Here is a 22,458-nt window from a genome sequence, read left to right as displayed (position 1 = left end):
TCCTAACACAGGTTTCTGAAGTAACAAGTGAAATCCTAGCAGCTTCACACTTAAGCTTGGTCCATATTAGTACACCCAGGTTGGAGAGGAAAGAAAAAAGAAAAAAAAAAAATCAATAAAAACAGTAATTGTCCTCAGAAAACAGTAAACCACTGCAGAACGTGCTTTTAGTCTAGCAAGGGTCAAAAACGTCTTTAAAAGGGCAAACAGTTCCATTTTCTTGATTAGCATGAAAACTATACAGTCATACATTTAAAATAATTTTTCAAGACAAAAAAAAATTCGCTCCTTATACCAGAGGAAAAGTAGCAAAATGAGTATATTCACTTTCTTGTCATACTATCATATTTCATTTTCGTATTCCCACATATATTAACACAATTAGGCTTTAAAAGTGGTATCTCTCCTTTGCTTTATTCCAAACTGAATTTTCTATAGCAGTAAGCTTTACATTACAAGCCCACATAAGATATCCTAAAGCCTCAGGCTCACACAGCAGTCTCACAATTGCTTCTCATTTTTTCTCAACCATCAGTGGATTTCAAAGCACTTTACACTGCACTGAAGTATCAGTCTTGATTTTACTTTTGCAGAACTAAAGTACAAACTGGGAAAGTGACTTGCTGAAGGTCATCCTGGAAACCATAACAGAACCAGAAGCAGGCAGTTTGCCAAGACCACAGCAACATATTATGGACATGGCAAAAAACTAAAGTTACTGGGCAAACAGCTATCTTTTTGCAAGAAAGCCTAGATCCAATGAGCACCAAAATAAAAACGAAAATTCCCTTCGCACCCAGTGCATGGTAATTATCTGCTTTTGAGAAGAAAATCACCCCTGAGAACCATCTTAAAAGCAGTCAAGCAGTTTTGTCAATTCCAGTCGGCTGGAAGAACATATGAAACAAGCAAAGTGAAACAAAGCATTCCTGAAGTAAATACAACTGCAACAGAATAAAGAACGTTGGACTGTAAATGTTAACTGCAGCAAAGAAAAATGCCGTATGCGTGCAAACGCTTGCATTCCAAGCCCCTACTTCTACTTTACCTCCCGTTTTCTCCTTTCTTCCTGAGTACGATGCAGGAGAGAAGCCTTTTCTTCCTGTAAGGTACAAAGAGAGATGCCGTAACATTTCCATTCAAACTCATGATTCAGAAGTATTGCTGATATTTAATACAGATTTATCTTTTGGAGTTGTTCATAATAGGTAAGACATACCACGCTCAAGAAAAATAACTGTTAATCATTTTGTGCGCTAACAAATACCTGTGATATGTACCACAGCACACTCAAATGCATAGTGATGGGGGCAGGCTATGGAAAAAGAAAAGGGACAACCACACAAGAGCAAACTGTACAAAAACCCTGTCCAAGTTTGTTTTCAGCATCCCAATAACCTAGGCAAACATGACCCAATTAACAAATGAGGGAGCTGACATATACTAAAGTCCTCAGTCCTACCATGTACTTCCAAATGTTTACTGAGCATCTTCCTTGCCTGGATCGAGTCACTAGCCACAGTGCATAAGGCGAGTCGTAGCATGTTGATATACCGTTCCAAAGTCCCAGGCTTTTGTCTTACTCACAAAAAGCATTAAGCGCCTATATTTAACCATACTTTCCAAACTTATCCCAAAAGGATGTCAAAACTCACTTATATAAAGTAAATGGAAGGAATTTTTTTTCTTTTAAAATTTTGAACTCTAAAGCTAAATTAAGGCTGTAAGCTGAAACGCTCAGGAGAATGGTCTCTCCAATACGAAGAAAAAAGAATACTGAAGCATTCATGAGGACTCATAAGGACAATACCGTTACAATAAAAAACCTGTGCATTAGCTTTTAAGCCACAATATTAAATCTCTACACATCGATCACAAAACGTTAACAACGCTTTATTTGCAAGAATCTTCTACCGGATGAATCTGTGTTGTTTCCAAGGAAATAAACACAATAATTCCTTTTTGATGCAGAGTACTCAGCTCCCACTGCAGACAATAAGAGTTGAAAGTACTCTGGCATCTTCCCAAATCTAGTCTAAAATACACAGTAAATTTATTTAAGGAATCTGTTTTCTTATTTTTGCTCCTACTACACATAATAACTTGCTCTTTCTCCCTATGCCCTTATTACTCTATAGGAGTTAAGGAAAAAAAATGCACTCACGCAGAAAATACACTCTATCTAAACATATAAAAGTGAACTTGAAGTTGGCAAGCAAATGTTTATAAAATATTTAACCACATCTAAAACAACTGTGCCGGAATATTTTCAATGCCTATACGCAGATGCAAAAATTGACGTCTTGGTACAAATGTCACATTCTTGACACCCCCTACGAGGCAAAACTCTTTCGCATTTTTTCTTGAAGATACAGAGACAGTAAGACAGCCATGGTCTGCGTCCCAGTTTCATTATCACAGAAAATATTTTAGCATAGAGCACAAGGAGGGAGTGAAAAGGGAAAAAGATAGATGCAAAAAAGGAATTTAAAACTGGATTCGCAAGTATTTCATGTCATTTACTGGAGAAAGCATAAAGAAAAAAAATACCACAAGAAGGTTAACCGTCTTTTCCTCTAAAGACAGTATTTTATGGCCAAAGACACCACTAAGTACAGCTATTGCTCTCTAAAGACAGTTTTTTTTCCATGTGTTAAACACAGTAAAAACAGATCATAACAAAATCCGTATATAAAACAATCTATCTCCAGTCAAGCGGTAAGAAAGGCTCTGGGTCTGATTGGTACTGTCAAGGTTAAAGATTTTGACATTACAAAAAACAAACTGACAAATAAATTAAGAAATAACCAACAGATGGCCTACAATTTCAGGACTTTTTTTTTTTTTAATAGATTACTTCTTCTTCAACAGCTGAAGTTCCACGCATTACAAAAGTTAGTAAACGTTCTTGTTTAGAAATGAACAGGCTGACGTCTCTTCCATGTTCTTCGAGACTGCAGGCAGAGCCAGCTAAGAGAGCACTTCTGCTTGGAAACATGTTGCTAAATTTATTCTGTCTTACACTTCAGAGCTGATTGAAAAAAAAAAAAAGCTAAAGACCACACAGAAAAGGAAAGACCTATCTGCCAGAGACAAATTGTTCTATGTGAGTGGAGAAGACAACAGTATGAAAAAAGTACTGACGTAACAAATGCAGCAGATCAACAGATAAGGAAAATAAACCCCCCACTGCCAGAGGGCTTATCAGAACAAAATCATTTTATGTAGTTGGGGGGAGAGGGAAAGAGATGAAGAGCGCAGCTTCTTCTCACTTAGTGCATCACGGGCTTTCAACACATCATCAATCTGGGCTCTCTGAAGCACTGTCACTATGCACATAACTTTTTAAATTAATCCACTTCAAGAAACAAAATAAAACTTATGTTCTTAGTCAGTATTATATACTTGCTTTGAGTACTTATGGAAAAAAAAAAAAAGACTTGTGAAAGTATAAATTAAACATAGTAGAACTACTGTCTTACGACAAAGAATGAAATACTCTGATAAGTATAACCCAATTTAAAAAATGAATACAGGTCAAATGATTCCGTTCTTGTTGTTCACAAGACAAACATATAGGTCAGAATGATCAAGGAGTGGAACTGCAATTAAAATTAAAGAATATATTTAAATCAAATGCAAGAAAAATATTTTTAACAGGGATAGCTGCTTCAGAGCTATTCCACAGGTGAATACAATTGGGAAACACCATCACTTCAGATATTAAACAGTAACAGTAAATATACAATAGAAAATAAACTTCTTATGGAAGACAGATGAAAAGAACCATGAAATAATCTTCTTTACCTACCAATGGTATTCTAATAAACTTATTTCTTAAAGACAGCTGAATGCAGTCATCCCTGAAATTCTCCCTGCCTGTCTCTTAATAAACAGAATAGTGAAAAAGACTACAGCTAAACAGGCTAGTTTTTGTAAAACCCGGAGACGCACAGTCTTTGTGATTGGCTTCTGACTTACAGAGCTCAGCAGTCTCATTACTGTAATGGGCTGGTATTTGACAACTCCTTCCATCTAAGTTGTCACACAGTTGCTGACAGCTACTGGACAATGTTACAAAACCTTTTCCTTCCTAACTACAACCAAAGATACCAACGGTAGGAGATCTTCTTACAGCAGATTCCAAAAGTCATACCTAGCTCATTCTTACTCCTCATCGTCCTTGCCTCACTTTTGTGGTGATCATGCTGTCCTCTTTCCTCTCTTGGTAAACAGCCAGACATCCTCCTTTCAGGTACAGAAAAAGTCAGACATCAAGTCTTTGTCATTGTAAGCAGAAATTTTGGGGGGGGGGGGGGGGGAATGAGGCATCAGCTTGTCTTGACACTCCCAACCCTCACTCAAAAGGTGCGAAAAGCCATTTACTGAATCAAATTCCTGTCATTTCCTATGACTTAATCTTCCTTCCTTCAGGAGCTTGACTTCCACAGAGCAAGACATGGAACATGTCGTCTGTGTGTTTTATGCAACATTTAGTATATTTAGTATATTATTAACAGTCTCTTTCCTATCTGCTCCTTCTTCCAACAGAGGAGGAGCTGGATCTTCTTCCTACAGCAAGGACAGCTAAGATCTAGGATGCAAAGATCACGGAAAGCCCAACTGGAGAAGTTTTCTTCACCAAATACGAGAGGCATGACACAAAGCAACAAGAAAGCAAAGATACAGTATGCGACAGCAAAATGGAATGTGACATTATAGATGATGACACAGAGAATCAGACATAAAGGTAAAGAAGTGAAAAGCAAAGCAGATGGAGGACAGCATAGAACAGGAAGCCTGTCATTACTGTCCAAGAAATTTTATGTAACATCTAAAATGTTAATTTATACATCAGGATAAAACTGGTGTGCATAGGATTATTCATCATGGCAAGGTTCAAAGCTGCATCAGTGCTGTAACATACCAAGTGATAGCATATAGCAGCATCCAAAAGATATAACAACGTAAATGTCAGTATGTGACTATCAAAAACACCAATCTAATAAATAACAAATAATAAATGTTGCATTAGAACTGTTCTCTTGTCCTCATTTTGCTGAATGCATGATTTTGCGGTGAAAGTACGCTTACATAACTCCTTGTCCTTACAACAAAAGACCGAATAACATAAAACAAATGTATGAATTATGATTCTTTTTGTCTGCCACTTTTGCATCTCACACTGCAAGTGCTACAAAACTTTTAGCCTTTTTGATTCAAAATTTGGATTCAGAAAAAAATCTAAATATAATTAAAATTCTGCAAATAGTCCCATTATTTGTTCATTTCTTAAGATCTGAAATTGAACATTCCTGAATAGTCACATTAAGAAGACATCTTAACTCCACTTTAGTAAGTTTAAAACCTCCATTTGCTAGGTGCAAAGGTGAAAATGAGTAATTATTTTCAGATACTGTTTAAACAGTAAGCACAAAAAACTAGACAAAAATATCTTTAAGCAAAAGAGGGGAATGTTAACAATGTAATATTATTAATAAATATTTGAGATTTACTTGTGAAATGTATAGGTTTGTTTTCTTTTTTTAGCTGAGAATGCTGTTATATTTAATGCAACAATAGATCATATAAAATACGAGCATGACTCTTAGGAAAGTTTCATAGTAAGAGAAAAAAAAAAAAAAGCACTTGATTTTTTACTTGTGGGGGAAAGTTAGCAAATCTTGTAGGTTTTTCATCTACAAAGCCAGATATTTAGACCTTTCTTCTTTCCTTTCAAATAAGTGCCATGAATTTTCAGCTGAATTTAGCCTGAATTACATAAAATCAGTAGTAACTGCCAAAGCAAAGGAGGCGACCAACACAATTTACAGAAGAAAACTCCTTCCAACAGCAGTGTTTAAGGAAAAATCCAACAAAAAAACCAGAGGAAGATTTGTTAGCAGCTATTTGCAGAGAATAAATGTGGACAAAGGGACCCCTCCACCCCTCCAAAGTGGTTTTCAACTTTTTTTTTTTCTGATTCACAACACTACTTTAGGCAAGTTAAACTCCACCTCAACTGGCTATTGTGAATATCAGAAGAAACTTACCACTTAACAAGAGAAGAAAAGGTCTTGAACTGACCCTGGACAATTTTCAAAATCCACTCGACACAGAGCTGAGTCAGGCTCAATAAAATAAGCTTAAAGCTTCAAAAATTCTGCTGTAAAACAGGTGGTGACTCTTTACATCTCTGACTATTTACATCACAGTGACGGTTATCCATGCACTGAAGATCATCTTCCAGAAGGTATTTCAAGGTATTTAAAATGTGGCCAGGAAGCGACATTTGGCCTGGGGGAACTCAGCCTCCCTGAAATCAATGACACAGTGTTTGCAACGAAACATCTTAGCATTTTAGCCCCAATTTTGCCTTAGGACGTTGCAAATATCTGGAACCACCTTTATCATGGTTGCTACAAAACCACACACAGTGGAGTCGGGGCAGGACTGGAATCTCTACAGGCCAAGTTAAATGCAAATAGGTTGCTGTTAAGTTTACTCCTATTTTGTCTGTATCATGATTTTTCAGATGTCTATGTCATGATAGTTTTGCTTTGTTTTCAGAAGCAACCAGAAAAAAGCGCATCTGTGAGAGTAGAAATTTCAGTTTTGAATTTCTGAAAGTACCACATAACTAAAAAGAAGAGCTTACAGTGTAATAACTGCTGTCACCTAACTATGACTGCGTCAGCTGTAGCTTCCATTCAAATGAGGAGAATGTTAAATTTCACTGAAGGAGAAAAAAATCCACAAGAATTTAATAAGCATTAACCATACAGTTCCCTACTGACTGTCATTATTTTACAGCATTATATTCTCAACTCATTTCTACATCATAGATCTGAAATTCAAAGACTACTTCAAGCCTTACGCTTTGATATTTCAGTGTTCTGGACAAACCACTGTCCTGGTTTCAGAATGATGTGCGTACTTGCACAGGGATCTATACCGTGTGCCTTCCAGGACAGAGGTCTTAATTGTGTTGCTTCACTCTATATTATTTCCCACCATTCCAGAGTAAATTGTAAATTTGTAAATCGTAATCTATAAATCTTATGCTATAAATTCTAAGATCATTTCATATCCATTGTGATCAAGTGCAGCTTCAGAATTAGATATAATAAAAAGTAATTCTTCCTTTCTGAAAAGAATAACAACTTTTCTCAGTGACTCAGTAAGAGAAAAACAAAACTATATTGTAAATCTGTCCCATAATTGCTTCAGTCCTACAGACATCTATCACCACAAGCAAATCCCATCCTGTACAGATCTCACCACACACTGGGAATCTTATAGCTTATCTTAAAATCACTAATTTCTGTCTATTCCACAATACGTTACTTCACGTGTAGAAAACAGGCAATAAACAGACAGCAAACAAAGTGCTTCTGGAGTTCCTCCTCCGCACTTCTGTTAAGAGGGGAAAAAACAATATACAAGGATATCATGCTTGATGTTATGCTATTAATTTAAGAAGTTACCCCAGTAAATATTGAAATACAATATCAACAAACTTTAGCGATTGAAGTTCTCCGATTAATTAAAAATATCCTATATTAAAAGAAATTAAAGAATCTTTAAAAATAAAGATAGATTCATGATTATTTATACATTAGTCATTTCCAATGTCTTCCTACAAGAACAAAAAACAAAAAGAAACTCAGTAAAGCCAGTTTCACTTTCTGTTTCGCAGTGCTGACTCATCTATGTCACAACTTGCTGAAAAGGAAGACTTTTTGAACTATCTCATTTAGATTATGTCTTTAAACTATAATACAATTTCAAATAGTCTTGGGATCTACGAAAGCATGTCTTTAAAGATTTTTAGATCATAAAGTAAGTTTGACTCAATAATACTATTTGAACAACTCTTCCTATAAAAGGCGCAGAAGATGTCATTACTACATTTCATAACCTAAATGAATAACATAGAGCCACAGAGTCCTCTGTAAACCACAGTAAAGGCATGGGGATTTACCTACATAGAGGCTGGAAAGGACCAGTGCCTCAGATTATTCTTAATGCTAGTAAATTCAATAGCTGTATAGGAGGCCTGACCTTACTAAATCAAGCTTAAGCGGTTAAGCAGATTCTGCACTATGCCACCAGGAGTCCAACTTCACGACAAATTAGTGAAAAGCGCAAGCTGCCACCGAAAGGGATGATGCCGCTCTCCGCCCTGACTGCACTGTGCCTACCCCTTGACTCAGCCTGGACACGGCGCAGCTAAAGGCTGAATCACGTCAGCTCCCTGCTTGGAGGGAAAACGCACCCTACCTCACCCCCACAGAAGACTAGTTTTGCATCAGATCAGCGAGCGACTTCAATCCACCCTCAAGTAACGTGTTTGCTATACAGGACATGGAGGATGGGGTGGGAACCACCCAGGAGTAGGATCATCTCTTTCACTGCACTGAAAATTACGCTAACCATAGTCTGGGTTGGCTTAATTTGAACTGCACCCCAAACCACTTCTTTGGATGTACCTCTTTTTTCTTGACTAACACTCCACAGAAATTCTGCAGCCACAGCTTGCAGGCAACAATAACTGTCATGTGAAAAAAAAAAAGCATGACTAATTCAAGATATTCCTGCATTGAACCCCAATAATATTACTAATTTTGGAGGCAATCTTCCGTTAGAGGTAAAAAAAAAATAGATTTTGCCAGTGAAAATAACAACTAAATTTGAAAACAGTTTTCAAATAAATTCATAAAGCAGGGAATCAGAATGTTTTAAAGGTGAAAATTATTGCCAAAAACTAAAATAAAAATTAATTCATCACCTTGTAAATAAAATAAAGTATTCTCTCAAACAAATACACAACTAATGCAAACAGTCCAAATGAATCAGCAGAATTATTTGTGAAAGCAGATATGTAGGGAAAAGTCCAAACTTAGGTAATATCATCTATACCCATGTTTACTTACAATTAAGAATAAAATGTTACAGCAATATTCTGAAAGGAACAGACTTAGGGATAGTCACTCAGAAAAAAACATTTTGCAATCCAGGATTTTAACAAAAACAAATGAAAATCTATTTAAAGAGTATTTTATTCGGCAAAAAGGTTTGCTGGATGTAAATGCTTCTCTACAGAATCCACAATTTAGACTTTCTTAACGCACATGAACTTAAGATGCAAACAGTGTAAAAACAAAACCGAAGCTATCTAATACCCTAAAATGAAAAAGCACAACAGATTCAGTAGCTTTGGTTAGGAAAGCTGCTAGTAACTACAGTATACTATATCACATCTCATCATCCTTTTTTAAAAAAGCCCAGCTGTTGCAGATCATAAAAGAGGTACTTCTTCGATCGGAAAACTTAAACAAATTCATCTTTCCAAATTAACAGCTCTATTTAAATTGATCTATCTTATGTCTTTATAAGTTTACAGACATTTCATTTGGGATTGCAATTTTTCTAATTGCCACTGTTACTGCCACTACAAGTTCCACTTTAGATAGAGCTATAGTCCTACCATTGAGTCTATGCTAGTAGGACTTGTTAAAGTTAAGCCTCGCGAGGCCTAAGCAAACTTAAGTATGTCTGCACTACAGACAAACACAGCAATGTTGGATGGGGGTATCAACACATGTGATCCATGACCAGCACAGTTATTGTTTGCAGCTGCAGTTATATTTGCAAAACCAGTCGCTTAGCAGTCAGTTTGGCTGATGGTTTACTTTGGTGTAGCTGCATCCACATCAGGAACACTGCTAGCATCTCTAGCACTGACTAGGTCCTTAAACCGGAGTCCCTGCTTTCACGCTGGGAAGGTTTTGATAATGTAGCTCTATACAGGTGTAGCAAAAGTTGGGAGACTTCCCCCAGTCAGGCAAAGGGTTATTCTTAGCATTAAATAACCTGCATACAGATTATGACAGTATTTCTGAGCGGTGCTTTATTCCACCAACTGAATCGAAACAGGCAGTACCAAGCATCCAGCTAACTCTAGTGGAGCACTGTAGAGGCGCCCCGATTTGTCCAGCAGATTTTCAGAGTTGGAATTTTCATACTGTATCTTTCTAAAAAAATACACATTTACTGTTGGTGGACAAGTTCAAAGAGCAATTTATTATTTTCATGAACACAAAAAGCTGAAAGGGAACACTTTAGAATTCAGCCTTCTGTAAAACTGAAACCTACATGTAAGAGAAAAACGATCACAAAAAGCCTGCGATGAGGGACAATAAAATGAGAAATCCATGGAACTCAGGAACATTTGCCACACCAATCTCTGCTATATTACGTTCACAAAAAAGTTCAGGCAAGTTGCATTTTTAAAAGGAATTCTTAACACTGTTTAAATAAATTCTTTCACTAGTACTTTCACTGCCCATAGTTTCTGAAAACAAGCAGCTATGCCAAGATCTTTCTATGATGCCCGCAATCGGAATGTCCAAAGCTGGGACTAATTTTATTCCACTGATACAGCACAAGCACTTTAGTGTACCCATGTAAAATCGCTGACCAGCCATTATCAACCTCATCAGGAAACATGGTCTTTATATTTGATGGAGTTAAAGCTACGCATCAGTTTCAGTTTCCACATTATCTTTTAACATTTGCCCTTGTAAATTTATCTTTATACCTGCATAAGTTTAATAAATTTGTCCCATATAATTAAAACGCATAATTATTTATAATTATGACACAGAATTCTGCTGCAACTTTGATCGGATCAATAAATTAGTAAGCGTAGCAGAAGATGCTATAACGGTTGTTTATTTCTGGAGCAGGAAACATGTTCTGAAAGTAATACTACTAGCAAGTTGATGCCAAAAGTTGCAAATTATCTAAAACATATATCTGAGGACCAGGACGTGTTCTGCCAATGCCCATTTCAACTGGGTAACATTTATTCTATTTTTGACGCAGGTAATGTCATGTATGAAGCCTAAGGGACAGAAATGGCTTAGGATTATCAGAAGATGATTCAGGGGAAAAGTTGAACAAATTAAATATAGTTCTGCTACACATTCTCTTTAATAAAATATGTAACAGAAGACATCAAAAAGCAAACTTCACTGCAGTTTTAATATCAGGTAGTACAGTATTTTAGTTCAGCTTCCTAACTATACTGCCAAGCCTTACAAGTTCCAGGTAAATGAATTTGCTTATAATGCACAGTAACATTTTTTACTCCCATTAAGATTCAGTGATAGTAATGACATAACAATAAATAGCTTCCCACACAACAACGCTCAATGATAACAAGAGGAATCAGTACTTTACTGATAAATCAAAGCGACCCTTAAAATCAGGGCCCGGCTAAAAACACTTTTGTCATTTATCCTGCTCTTCAATAGCTCTATGCCCCTCTGAGGCTGACTAAACACTTGACCATCCTTTCCGATCAGCCAGAGCTAAGCCATCCAACTTCTTTCTCAGCAATAAACACCAGAAGACTCAACAGCCTGGTAGAGCAGACAATTAACTGCTACTCCCTCTGCACACCACAAGTCGACTGAGCGTAAACTTAACCGAGAAAAGCTAAACCTGCGACCTGTCAACCTTCACTCATTTGGGAGAAGCCTCCCCCTCTTCCCCCCACGCTTTGCTTTACTTTGCATTGATCTCAGCTTTTGTAAGGCCCCATTCCTCCAGCCAGGCATGCTCCTTGCCGGCCTCTCACGGGACCTTTTTTTTTTTTTGGGGGGGGGGGGGGGGGTGGGAGGACACACAAAACGACAGGAGGTCTGCGGGCTGCAGCGCCGGCGCCGCCGACGAGCTCTGGAGCCGTTTCCTCACCTCCCACAATTCTTACACGCTCCGGGCCCGGCAGGGTGCGTGTGGCCTGATTACAGGGGGAAGAAGGAGGGGAAAGAAGGGGGAAAAAAAAAAAAACGGAGCCAGGGAGAGCACAGATAAATACATCATCACGAGGGGAGGATTTTTCCCTATTAAACCTTAGTCATAGCTGCTCCCGTTTCTGAAGGCCCAACGATAAAGATAACGATAATAAAAACGGCAAGATAGGCTGGGGACGGGGAGGAAAAACAACAACAAAAAAAAACCCAAAACACCCCAGCACCCGGAGCAGACACACAGGGAGACAGCCCCGGCGGCGCCGCTTACCTTCCGACTCGCTCCTCCGAGGGACACCTTGGGCCTTGTTTTGAAATCCCCTTCAAAGCTGAACATGTTTACAGCTTATCCCATCGGGAGAGGCGGCGCGGCCCCCTCCCGAGCTGACACGGCGACGGGGGCGCCGGCCGACCGGCCGCGAGCGGGCAGCCCCGGGGCCGCGGGCAGCCGCAAGCCCCCGGGCCGGCACCCCCAGGCCCGCGCCGCTGCCGCCCCCGAGGGGCTGCTGCCCACACGGCGGCCCGGCTCCCCCACCACCGCCGCCGCCGCCGCCTCCCCGCGGCCTTCGCTTCCCCGGCCACCCCCTTCCTGACCGGCGGCTACGGCTCAGTGTGGTGGGAGGGAGGAGGGAGCGGAGGAGGGGGCTGGCGAGGCTGCTACACTTGCACTGGGGGAAGCAGCCGGCTGTAGCGAGAAGATGGCCGCCGCCCGCAGCCTCCCCGGCGCGCTCCCGCCGCCACCGCCGCGACGCTCCCGCTCCCGCCGCCGCCGCCGCCTCCGCCGCGCCGCGCCGCCCGCGCGCACGCGCGCGCCGCCCCTCGGCAGCGCCTCCGCCGGCTTCTGTGGAGGCGGCGGCGGCAGCCGGGTCACCCCCGCGGCGGGCGGCGGCCCTCGCTCCTGTCAGCCCCTTCCTCAGCCCGCTGCCGGCCCCCGCCGCGCCGCCCCGCTTCCTCCGAGCCCGGCCCCGGCCCGGGGCTGCCTGCGCGCCGGGGCCGAAGCGGCGGGTGTCCGCGCTCGCCCTCCTGGCGCCCGGCCCAGCTCCTCATCTCTCCCCACCGCCGTCGCTTCCTGCCGGTCGGGTCTTTTTTTCCCCTTAGCGGGGCAGTTTTGTCCCCTTGGCTCCAGCTTTCCCGCCTCTAGGAAGGAGAGGCCTAGCTGCGCGTAGGCAACGTCCTCCTGACCCCAAAGGCCAAACGCCTTTGAAACGCTGGAAACGGCGGGTCGGGGCCTGCGTTTTAACAGCCCGACGCCGGTGTTAGCGCGGGCGGGCGCGCACGTTGCTTTCCCCTTGTGAGCGTGAGCTTTGGGCGGCCGCGCAGGGGAGCTGGGACCGGCAGAGCTGCGAGGCCCATACGCGTGGGCTGGGCAGCGCTGGCCGCGGAGGCCTGGCCCGCTCCTCCCGCGCGGCCGTCTTGCTCGGCCTAAATACGTGATGACAGCGGAAGTTGCTGCTAATCATGATAGCGTTGTTATGCTGTACGGAACAGCGCGTGTGCTCTTAATGAGCAGACATGGCGGGGGGAGAAAGGATCATAACACAAATTATTTTTATAAATAAACACATTGCTGTGCTTTTTGTAGGATAAGCGTATGCTGGGGCATCAGCCTGTTGCAAAGACTTCAATGAGCAGCTGAATGTCAGCATCCTGAAAACACTAGTTGCAGGCACCAGTACGGCTGTGAAACCCCAATTACCAAACCCCTTCGTGCAAGTGGACTCCGTACAGGACTGAGGTATCAAGACAACGAAGAAAGCCAGGTGTATAAAAGCAGCAGAACGAAATGGTGAAACTAAGCTTGAGGCTGCTTTGCTCTACGTTTCTTTAGCCTGTACTCCATTTTTCAGCTCTGATTGCGTTGTTCTAGATACAGAGATAATACTGAGGGACGCAATAACAAAAAGCAGTTAATCGCTCTGCAACTAAGAGGTGCTAAATTAACGTAAATGATCAAATCCAGCTTCCTTCTGCTTTAGAGGAAATTTGACTGGGCCCTAACTTGTGATTTCTCACCTCACCCTATCATAACGGCCAAATAGCAGGGTCCATGCCAGATGATAGTGTATGCACTTCGGACTAGTTCTTACAGAAAAGAAAATGCCATTTAATTATTTCCAGGCTGAGTGTTAGATTATATGTTTGTTGATATTTCTTCAGATTTGGATGATTCAGAAGAGCCTGAATTTAAAAATTTCAGACATTTCGTAAGGGAGGTTGTGCTTGACAAGGGTGAACATCAGCCTTGTATTTCCTGAGATAACGTAGTTTCGGTATTAGCAAGCCTGGCCTCCTGTAAATACTGCTTACTGATGCAGTTGAGGTTTGAGCGTTGTGTAATACCATGTCAAATGCTGGTTCAGAGTTTCAACACATTGCATCGTTGATGCAATATCACACCATTAGGGTTCAGTTTGGCTCCAGGAGAATGGGAGAACCCTCAAGAGTGGAAATGAATTTTTTTCAAAGCGTGACTGCATTCTTTTTGCGTGGCCTTCAGCCTTGATAAACTATGTAGGTCTCATACAGAAAACTAAAGGGCTAATCCAGATGGCCATAGCAGTTAATTCATTGCTTTCCCTTAGCTCAGAAACAAACTGTCAGGTCACAGTTTTGTGTGGAATTTTTATCAGTAGCAAAGCCAACTTAGGGATTCCCTCCTCGTGTAGCAAGGAGAACGAATGTGAAACTGCATTGGGTGGTGGTTAGATGAAATAGGTTTTGAGCAGATACATCCTTAACAAGGGCCAACTTCAGCGTTAGATGGACACAAGATCTCTTGATGATCCAGGCTGTTACCTCCTAAGAGGTAGTTTGATGAGTTTTTCATGGCTGTTAAATGACATGAGCCCAAGTGATGAATGCGTGTCTGAGAAATCTGAATGATTTGTGTGTGCCTCTAGAGGCTACTCTAGGTGTAATTTTATTAAATGAAAATAACTTATATAACAGGATAAACAACTGGATGTTGGTGTCTTGAATACAGTGAGTTTACAGAAGCAGAAGAAACCATGAAATGTATTTTATTTTTGTGTTTCTTTTTAGTGCAAACAATACATTTATATCACAGTGGAGGAAATGTACAAGAATCAGAAGAATCAGTGGTGGTTAGTCAAGAAGTCAGAATGGTGAAGAGTTTAATATTTTCAGGGAGCAGCAAGAGCGGGGCTGCTCCAAGAAGGAAGACAAGTGGGCGCCGAGGGTGACCGCAACGCTGGCATTGCCTTCCCTGACCCAGGTGCAATCGCACGTGGTCCAAACACAGTAGGCAGAGCCAGCCGCTGGCAACGGGGTTTATCGATAGTCCCAGACAAGGCCAAGGGATGAAAAGAGTGCAGTCAGGAACAGCAGGAGACAAGGCTACAATGTAGGTCCAAGGTCCATCCGGGGGGGCGGGGCTGGCGACAGGTATGCCTGAGCTTAAAGGGAGGTCTGGGACCGATCAGCAGAGGAGTGAGTGAGTGGGGGTCGCAGCTGGGGTTGGTCAGGGCATTTAAGGCCTATTAGTGCACTCAGGGCTCTGACAAAAAAATACCCAAGAATTTAGGAATGCTACTGTTTTATGTATGCCTCTTTTAACACCCGCCTGAGTTCACTTGTTTTGCCTCACCAGCTGCAATAGCTAGCTCCATACGGAGTTTGCCATCTTTCTCGTCTCCTTTCCTATTGCACATTCCATGAGATTTTTTACTGTCTCCAAATCACAGTTCTCTACCTTTTACATTGTTCTCTTTTCCCCTTGCAGGCATAAGCATCTGCAAACATTGCTTCCAGGTGCAACAGGACCGCAGAAGTCCAATTGTTCTTCACACAACAGTCTGTTAAAAAGATGGAACTGCTTGACATTTTCTTCACTCTGTGCAACAGATATCAACCTTTTCTGCTTTTTATTTGAAATGACATGTGTAGGGCCATTTCATTTGTGTAGCTGAAAATCTCCAATGACAACTCTTCCATTTCCAAGACAATTCATTTTTTTTATTTTCCGTATTTGTGTTAATAAACAAAAAAGGTTGTGAATATGAATGCCCTTGGGAATTAGAAACATAAAAAATCTTAGAAATACAGGTGTAGGTATGACCTCTAGTCCATCCCCATGCTCTGCAAAAGGGATCAATTTCTGTAAGTACATATGAAATATCTCTGAATATATGTATTTCTAATTATATGCCACTCTAAAGCAGCTTTCACACTTCTGTATCAAATACAGCTCAGGTAAACCACTGCAAACCTGGAGTCCCACAACGTGCCTAGCTGCTCACAACAGACAGTTATACATCTTCTTTTAATATCCAACTTAAATTTCTGTTAGTTCCTGCTAAATGATTATTTGTCTCCTGCCCACAGAGAACACACAGAACAACTGATCGTTTTCCTTTTCAAGGCATCCTTTATGAAGACTATTAGTTATTCTCTCTCAGTCTTTTTTATTTTAGACCAAAAAAAAATATGCTTTCAATTTTTTGTCATCTGTCCATATTTCCAAATTACCAGTCAGTTTTGTTGCCCTCCTTATGACTCCATCCAGGCTGGCTACATTGTTCTTTGAGAGCGGTGACTAAAACAGGACTCCAACTCTGGATTCAGAAATATTTCAAATTACTTTTTTGCCGTTTTCCCTTTGTTTTGTTTTTACCAAAACTACTAGTAAATGTGCAACATATGCAATTCAAGCATAGTTTTGACAGGACAATTAAATAAATTCAACACCTGGACATTTAAGTATTACTTTATATCTTACAACTGTGCTGGAGCTAGAAAGTCAAAGGACTGTACTGAAAGTGAAATGTTTTTGCTTACTTTCACTATCAACTTGAAGCAAAGTGTAAATTAATAACGACAAGGACATTCATTACCTTTGTTTCTATAGAGGCGTATAACAACACAGATAAGGACATGGCTTACTACATACAGTCCAGCCAGCTAGTCCTTTAGTTAAAGTTACCCAAAATTATTTGATTAGAAGATCACTGTCACAAGGGCAGGGGAATACTTACTTGTGTACAGTGACAGATTTAGCCGTTTGGATTGAAATTTTCTACTTCAAGAATCTACCTCGATCTCGATTCTGAAAAGTATCATTTGAAATAATGGATACATTTTTGAGAATACGAAAAAATCTTAATTTGACCATCGTACAAATAAATAACTTGTGTCTTTGTGTGGGGCTTGGTCATGCTTCCAGATTAATTTTTGCTAGTTTAGCTCCCTGGGCCGCCTAACTATGGGACTCGGTAAGAGATGGTGATTGATGGTGCAGGCTGATTATGTCTGAAGTACGTGGCCCTTTTCTAAACTTGCTTCACTGAGCATACTGCAGCGATGAAGATCGGAATGCACCATGTCCTAATGTCCCTGCACTAGCTGAAGGTAGCTCCTGCTCAGTGAGTACTGAACAAATGGGCATTTTCATAGCGCCCGTATTCTGTATGTCCCGGGAAGGTGGACGTTCTGTGGAAAGAAATCTTTTGTGATTGAGCAAATAAAACCTGAGTCATAACATATACGCATAGTGACCCTGTTTCAACATGCTTTACATCTCCTCCGAAATGTTATATAGGTTTGATAGAATGGCTTGCTTCTTGCTTTGAAAGGTGGGACAGAGAGTCTCCTCATCAGAGAAAACAACTCTGCCTGAGCAGAAAGAAGGTTAAGTTCTGGCACGGGCGTGGAGAGGAGGTGATTTTTCAGTACCATGAAAATGAAGAAAGCATCACACACAAAGTAGTCACATTTGAAGAAAATATGTGCAAAGTGTAATGCACTCCATATTGGAGAGAAGATTATCTATAGACCCTCTCGTCGGCCTAACTCCTGGTACAGAAGAGCAGGAGAAATTTTGTGGTTCATCTCAGACTAGTGCCAATTCATATTCCCCTGCACCCCGGTCTTCTTTTCCGTTTTTCACTATGAGTGACTTGGAGCAAAGCTGTATTCTAAATGTCACTTGTTGACACCATGGTGCTGAGCAGAAGAAAACCAGGGATGAAGATTTGATGGGGAGCAATAATGAAAAAAAAGAATTCCTTTCCAAGAGTGATGAGGCTCTTTAGTTTATGGTGTGCTGGGTGCTAAGGGTAACATTGCTGAAGTAACTTATTAACTTTCATATTTACGGAGCTGCTGGTGACTTACTTTAAACTTGCGGCACCCTCTGCCTTCATCAGGGACAAATTTAATAGTTTTCATAAACTCTCTTTCTACATATTAAAAATGGCAATAAGAAGAAAAATATCATACACACTGTTTATACCCTTTGAAGAAGCACCGGTATCTACAATATTTTTTATTGTCAAACTAATCCCCAAACAATTTAATTTCTGACGAATGACCCTGCTGGCCCCATTCTGTCCATTTATTCCCATTGGTATGTTCCCTGTTTAGAAAGGGTAACCAATCAAGAGTATATTTGGCAATTGTTCAGTACTTTAGAATATTATGGCCAAATTGTCAGCATCTTGCCATTACTTTCCGTTCCCTGTGCAATTACAAGAAAGTGTTCTAAACTTTTATGCTGACTTGCTGAACTCTATGCAAGTCTAAAATGCACTGACAGTGCCTTGTTATGTGCTGCATTTCTTCCTAAGATGTAGAAACATTTTTTTTTACAAAGGCACATAATAAATGAACAGTAAATAAGTTCAAAATACTATAATTCACAAGAGATGAGGCTTGAGATTAGTGCTGTCATAGGCCAGTGTCTGATTTGCTACTGATACAGACTGATGGTAGGAGGTAATTTATTTTTTTAAATTTATTTACTCCAGGTAAAACTCTGAAAATTAAATCTATTCTATAAAAGAAGGTACTGGAAAGACTGTAATGTGAAAAGCACTTCACTTAAGTACTTCCTTTAGTTAAACATGAATGCCAACACACGCTGCCAAGGAATGAAGACATTTTATTTAAAATTACACTGGCAAGAGACCATCAAATTATCCTTAACATTTTCATTAAATTGAGATACAGATATAGTTAGGGTAGTAAATCTTTTCAATACAAGGAGTTTATTCCTGAGCCAAGGCCAGATTCAGCAGTAATTGTAGGAACTATTAAGACCTAAAGCCTCATCTACATTATCAAAACAACTGTTCAAGGCTTTAGCCCAGTTTTGAAAAATGGACAGGATCCATCCTATACTACCAGCTAATCAGATCTGTGAACTACAGGGATGCCTTTGGATTCTAATCTGGGGTGATCCTTTCATGTTTTGTTGGCCTGATTCAATGAGATTTGAGGGCTTCTGTTAGAAATCTCTCAATATCACTGCCTTGTCTTCCGTCCAAGCTCCCAAGGCTTTGAAACAATCAGACAAGTGGTACCTTTCATAACGTTAACACCTTATTCCTCTAGAGGAATGTCTGACTGAAGATATTGAGGAACGTTATATTCATAGTTGCCAAGATGAAAAATCATTACCCTATAATCTGACCTCCTTTATAAGATAAATAGAAAAATTTTCCCCAGAGATTCCCGTATGAATCATAACTTCTGATTGATCAAGATAATTTCTTTTAGGCATTCAGTCTTCTGAGGGGTGTGTGGGTATGGACTCATTATAGTTTTATAGCTATAATTGAGACACTTTATTATGTTACTTGGCAAGTGTTAGTTTACCAAAAATAGTAGTTTGTATTGTGTATTTAAAAGCTGTAAACATATTTAATCCTCATACTAGTGCATAAAAGACATTCAGCTTAATAATAAAATAAAGATTAGGGCGCTCTTTTCCAAATCTGCCTAAAGACTTAAATATCAATTTATTTTAATAGGAATTGATTGTCCAGGATCCTTAGATATCTTGTAAAGCCCAATCAAAAAGAATAATTGGCATCAAGTGAACATAAATATAACTTCATATTTACCTTTGTTATCTTTGGCTCACCTTTACTACACCTGGAAGCTTTCCCATTGTACAAGCATTATAGAACTTGCCATTCCAAGCAAATTCCAACTTGCTGGTTTTATGCTGACAGAGGCATATGTACTATGGGCCAGTGCATATCTAGCTGTTGTCAAAACAAGTTCCCCTTCATTTCTTACTTAAATTGGCTGGAGTGTTCTTGCCTTCCCTTGGTGCCCATGTAACAAGAGCCTTATGGAAATTAAATCTTTCGTGTAGTTTGATTGTTTGTTTGGTTTAGGTTACCTGAACTTCCAGAGAGATAAACATACACACACACATGTATATATGCATGCGTATATATTTTTTTTCAAATGTTTTCTTGCAAAGGTTCTTGGAAGAAGAATTTAAAGAGGTCTTTCCTAACAAATTATTCATAATTTAAGTTTTGGAAGATCTTGAATGTGTGAAAAAGAAGGTCCTAGTTCATTATGCATGAGCACTCAGAAGGACTGTTTGTTGTACGGGGCTTTGGCACTTCCAGCAGTGAAAAAAATAATAATGAAAACACAGGCTAACATCATGCCCTGTTGGAAGGTAAGTTTTCAGTGATTATCTCTTATGAGATTGAAGTGACCTTCAAAACTCCTGGAAACAGTAGAAATTGAAGGCAGCTGATAAGGTCACGTCATGAAGACTCATCCAAAAATTATTTAACGAACCCAATACACTATCTTATGGAAAATAATTAAAGAAAGCAAGAAAAAAAACAGATATCAATTAAGATAACTAACAGAAAACAATAGTATTCTAATATTTTGAAGGATTTTAAAGAATTTGCTATAGCTACACTATGGAATCCTAGAAGACTCTTCCAACTTACACTATGTACACCACTGGAGTTGTTCAGATTACATTTCAGCATGGACATATTAGCTTAGTCCTCAATGAACTGTAAAAGTTCATGAATAAGCTTACGTTTTGCACTATTCAGGTCCACTAATTAAGCTCTGGAGCTGAGGAAAGTCAGCATAGTTACAGAAAACACAAAACTCAATAGGAGTGAAGACAATTTATGCTTCCTAAGAATAACATTCCTGGATATTAATTCCACAGACAGTAATAATTTATTGTTAAGATCAATGTTATCTAATTTTGGCTGTCTAGATGTTAGGCATCTAGTCTGACCTCCTCATCTACACCTCTCAATAAAGAGAGAGAGGCGTTTCCTACCTCTTTTAAACTCTACCTTAGAAGAGGATCAGCTGCTCACCCTCTGGATGCGACTGTTCATTGAGTGACTGTTGACGATGAGATTTGGCACTTATCAGTTGCACAGCTGAAGTTAACCGAGATGAATTCACTGCCATCTAGCTATAGACAAGCCACACAATACCCGTCCGTAAAGGAGGAGTGATGATGCTCAGGCACTTCTAAGCAGACTTTGGGATCTAAATGGCAAATGTGCAATAAAAGTGTTTAGGATTATTATTAGTGTCACAGAATGACTTGTATAGGAGTGCCAGAGACTGCTGAATAGTTCTCATTTTGCTTCAGTACTGATTCTAAAGGCAGTACTGATTGTTAACCTCTCATGCTGTGGAAACACATAGAAATGACATTTGTCTTTTGATGTCTGCCAGTCCGTTCGGATTTTCAAAATATCATCAGGAAGAGATAAAGATGCCACAGCTGGGACTCAGGACACATAGCTTAAATATCCCCCACCTCCTTTAACCTTCTGCGTAATCATGATCAAATAGGCAGGCTAGAAAGCAGCTTTGCGGAAAAGAACCGGGGTCCTCATAGATAAAAAGCTGAACAGGAGTCAGCAGTGTGCCCTTTCAACAAGAGAAAGCCAACTACATACAGGGCTGCAATAGCTAAAAGGTAGTCAGCAGGCTCAGGGAAGCGGCTTTTCCCCTTTGGCACTTGAGGGACAGCATCTGGACAGCAGCATACAGTTTTGGGCTCTTCAGGGTAAGAAATATTGAAATACTGGAGCAAATCCCCTGGAGGGCCAACAAGATGGTAAGGGGCTGCAGCACATGATGTGCAACGAGCGGCTGAAAGAATTGGGTTTGTTCAGCCTCAAGAAGCTCAGCTGAAGAGAGAATATTATTGCTATCTGTAGCTACCTAATGTGTAGAGTGTAAAGAAGATGCAGCCAGACTCCTCTTGGAGGTGCACAGTGAGAAGACAAGAGGCAACAGACACAAATGGCAACAAGGGACATTCTGACTAGATACTAGAAAGAAAATGTTTATGGTTGAGATGGTCAAACACTGGGAGAGGACCCAGAGACCTTGCAAAATCTCTATCCCTATAGATATTCAAACCTTGACTGCACAAAGTTCTGAAAAACCTGCTCTAGGTGACCGTGCTTTGAGCAGGAGAGCTGCAGAAGGTGAGCCTCCACAGGCACCTTCCAACCTCAACTGTTTTCTGACTGTGATTCACCTCACCTAACTTTAGATACCTACATTTACATCTGAGGTATGTGTCCTAGCTTCCCTTTGGCATCAATGTTGTGACTCATTTGACATTCACTTTAAGAAGAGCTGTATCAGTCTATGGTCAGTACTGTTGCTCTGTTGATGAGACCTCTTATATGTCAAAGGAGAGTCTGTTCTAACTAGCTACAACTTGGTCATATCAATCGCACCCTCTTTACCTCTCCTGCCTGTTTATAAAGCAGATGCTCCTACCTCACAAACACACTGGTGAGTATTTTTTCAGAGTAACACATTCATTAATATTTGCGTTTCACACAGAGACTGTGATGATGGCTGCTATTTG

General features: G+C 40.3%; 1 protein-coding gene and 1 long non-coding RNA gene across 2 annotated transcripts in view; one reads left to right on the top strand and one right to left on the bottom strand.

Moving 5' to 3' along the window:
• The window catches only part of UBE3C (ubiquitin protein ligase E3C), an 83,789-nt gene extending 71,520 nt beyond the window's left edge, over nucleotides 1-12,269 (bottom strand). Inside the window, exons 1-2 of the mRNA XM_009683930.2 lie at nucleotides 12,091-12,269; nucleotides 1,049-1,102 (exon numbers count right to left, since the gene is read on the bottom strand). Of these exons, the coding sequence (XP_009682225.1) occupies nucleotides 1,049-1,102; nucleotides 12,091-12,156 (120 nt within the window). The 5' untranslated portion in view covers nucleotides 12,157-12,269. The remainder of the gene's footprint in view (nucleotides 1-1,048; nucleotides 1,103-12,090) is intronic.
• Nucleotides 12,270-12,655: 386 nt separating this feature from the next.
• Nucleotides 12,656-16,528, top strand: LOC138066159 (uncharacterized). Its single transcript, XR_011139401.1, has 4 exons — nucleotides 12,656-12,894; nucleotides 13,402-13,554; nucleotides 14,862-15,054; nucleotides 15,562-16,528. It is a non-coding gene; the product is annotated as an uncharacterized lncRNA (long non-coding RNA).
• The last annotated feature ends 5,930 nt before the right edge of the window (nucleotides 16,529-22,458 follow it).

This window comes from Struthio camelus, chromosome 2 (assembly GCF_040807025.1).
Source record: "Struthio camelus isolate bStrCam1 chromosome 2, bStrCam1.hap1, whole genome shotgun sequence".
Classification (NCBI taxonomy): Eukaryota; Metazoa; Chordata; class Aves; order Struthioniformes; family Struthionidae; genus Struthio; species Struthio camelus.
The sequence above is the reverse complement of the archived record's forward strand: the minus strand, read 5'-3'. Positions and strand labels throughout refer to the sequence as shown.